Source organism: Echinops telfairi, unplaced genomic scaffold (genome assembly GCF_000313985.2).
Source record: "Echinops telfairi isolate 266 unplaced genomic scaffold, ASM31398v2 ScPeMD7_655;HRSCAF=1070, whole genome shotgun sequence".
NCBI classification, from domain to species: domain Eukaryota; kingdom Metazoa; phylum Chordata; class Mammalia; order Afrosoricida; family Tenrecidae; genus Echinops; species Echinops telfairi.
In genome coordinates, this window is record NW_022104553.1 from 15,653,268 (window position 1) to 15,661,508 (window position 8,241).

At 43.6% G+C, this 8,241-nt stretch overlaps 1 protein-coding gene and 1 pseudogene across 2 annotated transcripts in view; both read right to left on the minus strand.

Annotated features, from left to right (window-relative positions):
* Positions 1-1,092, minus strand: part of LOC123521936 — a 4,400-nt pseudogene extending 3,308 nt beyond the window's left edge.
* Positions 1,093-4,028: 2,936 nt separating this feature from the next.
* The window catches only part of ZNF304 (zinc finger protein 304), a 9,361-nt gene continuing 5,148 nt past the window's right edge, over positions 4,029-8,241 (minus strand). For both annotated transcript variants that reach the window (XM_045292318.1, XM_045292319.1), the window contains exon 3: positions 4,029-6,177. In XM_045292318.1, coding sequence (XP_045148253.1) covers positions 4,388-6,177 — 1,790 coding nt within the window. In that variant the 3' untranslated portion in view covers positions 4,029-4,387. The remainder of the gene's footprint in view (positions 6,178-8,241) is intronic.

Here is an 8,241-nt window from a genome sequence, read left to right on the forward strand (position 1 = left end):
TTGGTTGTTTCTGAGCTAGATGGCCGCTTGTTTGCCTACAAGCCTTTAAGACCCCAGATGCTATATCTTTTGATAGCCGGGCACCATCAGCTTTCTTACCTTACCACTCTCTTTGTTTCTGCTGGGTTTTCTAGTATGTGAAGCACAGGAGTAGATTCATAGAGATAAGAACTGATGCAAGGGTTTATAGGGGAGGTATGGGAGCGGGTGAGAGAAATGGAGTGGAGGGGTGGGAGCACTAGAACTGTTGATTACACAACTCGTTTTAAAAAGTGATTTAACCATGGAGGGTGTTCTTAAATTAATTGTGGCATTGATTGTACAACTCTTCTTGATATGATTGAACTACTGAATTGTGTGATATGTGGATTAGGGGTCAATACAACTGTTAAAAAGGGGGGAAAAAGGTCTGGCCATCTGCTTCCAAAAGCTTCTGCCATCGAGTCTATTGCAACTCATCGTGGCCCCAAAGGACACTGCCCCTGTGGATTTCCAAAACTGTAAATTTTGGGGTGAGCAGAAATCTCATCTCTGAAAGTGTGATCTTATGGATCACAACTGTACTCTGATATGCCTTGGGTGATGAGTCAGAGTGGACTTGATGCACCTGTTTGGTTTTTGTTTTTATAGCTAGACTGTAAAATGATATGAGTATGGGAGAGACTGGATACCAGGTGTTAGTGAGGTGGTGATGTGACTAGATTACGCATACCCTGCTGCTATGAATGTAAAATGTTACAACTTTGGAGTTCAGTGAGCAGCAGTTTCTTTTTTTAAATTACAAATTCATCGACCCTTTGGCCCCTCCTGTCCATTCCTAGGTATTTACTCAAGAGAAAAAGTACATCTATCTAAAAGGTTGCACACAATTCTTTACAGCAGCTTTATTCATTATAGTCTGAAATAACCCAAAGGTCCATCAACAACTGAACAGATTTTTTGAAAAATGGCACAGTATACAATGGATTACTATTCAGCAATAAAAAGGAACTGTTGACACATGCATCATGTGTTAATAGCTATGCCTAGTGGAACAAAGCTACATTCCACCCCTCTGCCCCATCACCATCAGAACATAAATACATACTGCATGATTCTGCTTAAATAGAAGATAAAAAAAGGATGACATAAAGTAAACCAATTATTTGCTTGTTAATTGCAAGGTGGGAGGTTAGAAAGAATTGAGGGAGTAGGAAGGGCCATGGGAAATCTTTTGAGTGTATTCAGTGTTCATTATTGTAATTGTGGTAATATCAGGTAAATGCTAAAATATATCAAACTTCACAATTAACCAAGTGGTTATTGCATGTGAATCATACCTCAATAGAGTTATTAAGGACAAAATGTTCTACATAAATATTCATTAGCTTCCATGCCCCTGGTTAAGTACTCAGCTGCTAACCAAAAGGTTGGCAGTTCAAACCCACCCAGCTGCTCTGAAAGAGAAAAACCTGGTGCTAAGCTTCCCTAAAGGTATAGCCAGAAAACCCCCTGGTGATTTCTATTCTGTCATATGGGATCATTACAAGTTGGAACCAACTCAATGGCACCCAAGAACCACCACCACCATGCTTTCTTGGAAAATCGGATCTGCCAACTACTTTGCCTCTACCATAGATGAGGCAAGCCTTAATGGTAGCAGAAACTAAAGTGCAATGAAGTCTCTGTCTACTTTATTCACTAGGAATTTTGACTGAGCGAGACCCAACCCTGAACTAAACAACCTGTATTGAAGGACTTGCTTTCTCACAGGCCTGCAATGGCCACAAGATCCAACACTCTTGGGAAACTCCAAGTCTCTAGAATCCTTGCTTATTAGCCATTCCACAGGAGACAGGGGTCTGCAGGTCCTGAACAATCTCATACATCTCCATCCCTTACAGCCATAATCATACGGGCATCTGTAGATGTGATTTTAAAACAAACACACCCCTTCTTTCAGTCTTCCCAATACCCAGTTTCACTGCACTACTTGATTCCCACCAGATCCAACATCTCTTACATTCAGTGGTAACTGCCTATGGAACTCTGGACATCAGTGGGCTGGCTCCTGTCCAGGTCTGAGAAACAGTGCTTCCTCCAGAGTACTGGAGAATGTAAGCCAATCCCCAGAACAAAGAATGCAACTCATGCTGCTCTCAGTAGCACAGGAGGATGCTGTCAAAATTTCCCTTCTCAGGACGTCCTCTGGGCTTACAGAAAACCCGGAGCCAGGTCACAGGGCTCTTCAGTTCTATGTGGCACTTCCGGGGAACATGCAAGTTAGGTCGGACAGCCAACAGCTGTTCTCTGCCATCTCCCCATGCTAGGCACAAAATGATGGGCGGGGCCGGGTGGGGTGAGCACAATATGTTCCTCTTTCCATGCTGGTAAACCCAATTCTTTTCTCAACTCCCTTAGCACTATAAACAGAACACCCCCCCCTCCCCCCCAAAGAGGCTTACACAATAAGGCATTATACAAATTAGAGCAGCATGAGGAAGGCAGTTACAGGGTTAGGTGACTCAGAAGCAGGCCAAATTCATCAGCGCTCACACATGTACAGCCAACATCATCCATGAAGAGGCACTGTTCTGGAAGCATTGAGTAGATGCCAGCTCAAAGCCTTTTGGCCAAAGTTAGGCCATGTACACTCAGAAGCCAGTCATAATGGAGAAAATGATGACCAAGTGTGCTCAAAATAATTATGATTCTCTCCAGGATAGGAAAGAGAACACTGAAGTGTGTATCCTCTGACCATGTTGGGGTGATGGACACACAGTATGGGACCCCGATGACTGGTAGCTATAAATGGCTTCCACTATAGGCACTGGCAGTGATAGAAACCTAGGACAACAACCCAGGACAATTCAGAATGGAACTCACGAGAGCTTCCAATTCACATGGCACTCAATGGGAATGTCCCCAGGGTGAGCAGCTGAATGGAGAAGGCTCACCTGCTGCCTAATAGATCTCTCACACAGGGTACTCAGTGTTGTAAGTACTACTGTGCTGAACAAGGTGATAGCCTATTCACAGAAGCAAAAAGTAGGAAATCACCAAAATGCCCACCAATGGAAGAACAGATATACTTTGGTAGACGCACACAACAGAATACTATAGAATGTTAAAGAATAACCATAAATCTGTAAGACACTTCAAAACATGGATGAATCTGGATTACATTATGCTGAATGAAACTAGTCAATCACAAAAGGGCAAATATTATATGAGAAAGTTATTATGAAAAATCAAAACCTTTTCATATAAAAGAAACACTCTTTGATGGATACCAGAGGTAGAAGGAGGAAGACAGGAGTGTAGATAAGTGTTAATTTGGGTGAAGGGAAAGTCAATAGACAACAATGAGGAGGTTCAGAAAAAAATCATGGAGACAGGAGAAGACAATGAAAAGTTTTCAAGAATTAGAGGCAACCAAGGCAAATACTGTTATATATGCAATCTTACGGTAGTGGTGGTCGATGAGTAGATGCTTGAATTGACACACAGGCTAAATAGGTGTAGGAAAGAGAGTGAGTGTATACACACAAATGTATACAGGTTTGACAAAGGATATCTTTACAAGGGTATATCCATGAATGTGGTAGAGCTTATGGGGGAAACGTTTATATAAATCAACTTAGATATAACCAAACTCCTTGAGGGAATGAGTTTTGGGGACTGGGGGAACCACAGTCTCAGGGGACACAAAGGTCAGCTGGAATAATATAGTCCACAAAGACAATATTATATATTCTACTTTGGTGAATAACAACTGGTGTCTTAAAAGCTCTTAGTGACCACCTAGGGTGTCTACATTACTTTCTTTTCATCCAGAGGAAAAATGATAGAAGTCTAAAGATATTTTGTAAACAATTAGTCCAGTGGACTAATGTACACATAAACATCAGTCTCCACAACCATTAGACCAGAATTAGATGTGTCCTGGCTGTCATTATCAACTGCTCTGAAAGGGATGGCATTAGAAGGTTCTGGAAAGAATGGAAGGAAAATGTGAAACAGAACTCAAAATCTTAAGAGACCTGGGTTACTGGTTGGACAGAGACTGGTAGGACCCCAAGACTATGGCCCTTATTCACTGAACTCACACCCATGTTAGAATAAGCAACCATTCAAGATCAAAGGCCAGCATTTATCTAAGGACATAGTCCAGGTTAGGAAAGGATGAGGAACGGAAGCAAGAAAGACAGGAAGGAAGTGTGATAAGCAATGGTACACTAAGGGGATTTGTGTATGAACTGTCGAGAGTAAAACAGATGATCAGCTCTGTAAGCCACCTAATTCACAAAAAGAAAAATTAATAAAAACAAAAAAACAAGAGCAACGAAACAGTACATTGTATGCACTCATAAAATCATTCTAGTGTGAATATTTTGGTATAAACAAGTTATAGAGCTACAGCTACAGGGTCACCAAAATCATTGCACTCATGAGGCCTTTCATCAGTGTGTACTTTCTTGTGTCGAACAAGATGGGAGCTTCTGCTGTAGGCTTTCCCACATTCACCACACACATACGGCTTTTCTCCAGTGTGGACTCTCTGGTGTAAAACAAGGCTAGAATTGCGGCTAAATAATTTCCCACATTCAGTGCACTCATAAGGTCTTGCTCCAGTGTGGACTTTCTTGTGTTGGACAAGGTGAGAGCTACTGATGTAAGCTTTCCCACATTCACTGCACACGTAAGGCCTTGCTCCGGTGTGAACTCTCTGGTGTAGAATGAGGCTGGAGTTGTGGCTAAAGCATTTTCCACACTCATTGCACTCATAAGGCTTTGCTCCAGTGTGAATTCTCCGATGGACAATGAGGTTGGAGCTATGGCTGAAGAATTTCCCACACTCACCACACTCATAAGGCCTTTCTCCAGTGTGGATTTTCTGGTGCTGCACAAGTGTGTCTTTGCGGCTAAAGGCTTTCCCACATTCACAGCACTCATAAGGCCTTACTCCAGTGTGAATTATTTGGTGCTGAACAAGTGTATCTTTGCAGCTAAAGGCTTTTCCGCATTTGTTGCATACATAAGACCTTGCTCCTGTATGGACTCTCCGATGCTTAATGAGGCTGGAATTATGGCTAAAGAATTTCCCACATTCAATACACTCATAAGGCCTTGCCCCAGTATGGATTCTCCAGTGCTCAATAAGGTGGGAACTTTGGCTAAAGAATTTCCCACATTCACTACACTCATAAGGCCTTTCTCCAGTATGAAATCTCTGGTGCTGAACAAGGGTGTCTTTGCGGCTAAAGGCTTTCCCACATTCATCACACTTGTAAGGCCTTTCTCCAGTATGAATTCTCTGGTGCTGAACAAGGTGAGAGCTCCTGCTATAGGTCTTTCCACATTCACTGCAGTCATAAGATCTTTCTCCGGTGTGAACTCTCTGGTGCTGAACGAGGGTGTCTTTACGGCTGAAGGCCTTCCCACATTCGTTGCATGTGTGATGCCTTTTTCCTGTATGAAATTTCTGGTGTGTTCTGAGGTGGGACAGGTGAGTGAAGGCTTTTCCACATTCCTTACACACATAAGCCTTTTCACCACTGTGAGTTTTTCTGTGTTTAATAAGAGCGGATTTCTCCTTGAAGCCATTTCCACAGGTGAGGCATCTGAAGGGTCTTTCAGTCTGCGTGATCCAGTTGTCAAGCAGAGCAAAGGTCTTCAGAAAGGCTTCCCCATACTTGCTACACTTGAAGAGGGTCTGTCCAGCATGGGCACCTTGGTGCTGCCCCAGAGCTGAACTCTGAGAGAAGGATTCTGTGCACGAAGTCCTTTTGGATAAACTCATCCTAGTCTGTTCCTGGAAGAGACCAGGGCTGTCCAGGAAGTGCATTCCTTCCTCCCTGTACATGAAAGGCCACCTTGAAATGTAGACTCCACAGCTCTTTTCAAATGAGGCCTGACTGTCATCCTTTCTAAAAGGATTCTCTATATTGTGTTGCTCTTCCTGCTGCTCAAAGTTTACACGAGGCAAGAAGTCTCTTCCACTTGACCCACAGGTGTACATTTTCTGCGTGAGAACTGATCCCTGGTGCTGAGCCAGTTGTACAATGTCTTCTAAGAATGGGCCACAGTTCTCACAGGGGTTGGCTTTCTGGGTGGGCAGAATTCTGACGTGTGATACTCCTTCCACAGAAACATCCTGCTCAGACAGTGTTTCCTCCTCTGCATCACGCCAACATCCTGAAAGCAGAAACATGCTGGTGAATATAGACTGACTTGGGTGCAGAGTGGAAGGCTCATCATCAAAGTGTGTGTGACATAACTAGAAACTAGTCTATGGGATTGCTGGTGGCATCGGAGAGTTAGAATCAGTGATTACAAGTCAGTGCTAGGCCTCCAGGGGTCACAAAATGAAGGAAGTAAACATTGGGTAAAGACACAATGATGGTAAACAGAAACAGAGAGGAGAAACAAGGTCCAAATCCTTGCAGCTGTCAGGTAAGCCCTGTGTAGAAGTGTGAATTCAGGCCCAGGAAATTGTGACTGCAGGGAAATAGCAGGTGTTCAAGGATTAGTAAGGTTATGTGCACACTGCATGACACAGGGAAGTGTTGAGGTAAAATGGGTTCTTCATGTGGTCTTTTACCTTGGCTCTTTGGAAAAGGAGCTTGAGAGATTTTTCCATTAAGTCCCAAGGAATTACCTTTGCTTGATTGTGCTGTGAGATGTGCAATGGCTGCTAACTCTAAATCCAGCGGTTCAACACACCAGCCACTGCAGGAGAAAGCTTGCTGCATGACAGATTTGGTCTTGGAAACCCTGTATCTGGTCACTGTGAATCAGAATCAACTACACGACAATGGGTTTTATTTTCTACCCCAGAAAATATATTTCATGGGTAATTTGTAAACAACTTAGTTTGATACTTTTTGCAAGGTTCTGACCTGCAGCCTGTCCTGTGATTGGTATGTACCTTTCAGGGGTTGGCCAATAGATTATGTAAATGAACTTAGTCATAACCTACTATGCAAATGAGGTGTCTACTGAGGTTTTGGGACCTGCTGGGATGGAGTGGGTGGGCAGGGGTCATGCTTTGAAATTGACAAGAGGTTGTATATATTATATATTAGCTAATATATTATATATTAGCAATCAACCACACAGAGAAGCAGATGGAAGAAAGAAGAGAATGAGAGGAGGCAAGGAACCTGAAAGAGTTATAACATGGGTCAACGGCTTTAACACTGAAGATAGCAACAAGGCCTGAAGAGGCCCAGCAGCAGAGTTGGCGGTGACAGACAGCAATGCTAAGAGTGACCTTAAAGCAGTCTGTCCTGAGAACCTGAGAGGAGCTTCCTGAGTGGGCTGAGAGGAGCCAGGCATTGCCAACAATGAGATCATAAGAGAGAGTAGAGGAGCAGGCTCATGACCATGAGGCAGAGTAGTGAGTTCCTTGGCCCCTGGCCCACAGAACAAAGCAGAGGCAAACGACCATGTGGCTGAGAGACCAAATATCAGAACATAACTGCCAACATGGCTAAGAAGAGGTGCTGTGGACAAAGGAATGGTACCCTTAATATGTGTGTCCTGTTTGCTTCCTCAATAGGCTTCATAATTGTGATGATTTTCTCTGTGTTGTCATTCCAGTGAATTCTCATACCCAGCAGAGAAGTGGAGTCCCATGGGAGGGATGACTGCCGTCAGAATAAAGTAAAAAGGATGGAGGGTGGAGGCATGTCAAGCCTCTGCCTTACGGCAATGAGCCTTGAGGTGGTGTGGAGTTGAGTCTTCTCTGTACAGTCAGAAAAGGTTGGACGTGGACCCCAAAGAATTTCCTCCGGGCCTGTGGAAGGCAACCTCTGATGCCCTGGTATTCTCGCCTTTGTGTAAACCTCCTAACTTAATTGTAAGGTAAATAACTCATTTCTAAAAATCCCACAGCCACCCAGTTGATTTCAACTGTTTGCAACCCTATAGGAGAGAGCAGAGTTCCCCTCTTCCCATCCAGGGCTTCCTCGGCCATGATCTTCACAGAGGCAGGCTGCCGCATCTTTCTTCTGAAAGCAGCACATGGTTCCAAATGCTGACCTTTCAGTTAGCAGTGAGCATTTGAATCACTGCCCCAGCAGGACTCCCTATTTCTAGGAATAGAATATGGCAAACAAAATGGAATGCCATTTTTGAGATAAGAGCACACAAAAAGCTGGCTGAATAAGCAAATGTGGTGAAGAAAGCTGATGGTGCCCGGCTATCAAAAAGTATAGCGTCTGGGGTCTTAAAGGCTTGAAGGTAATCAAGCGGCCA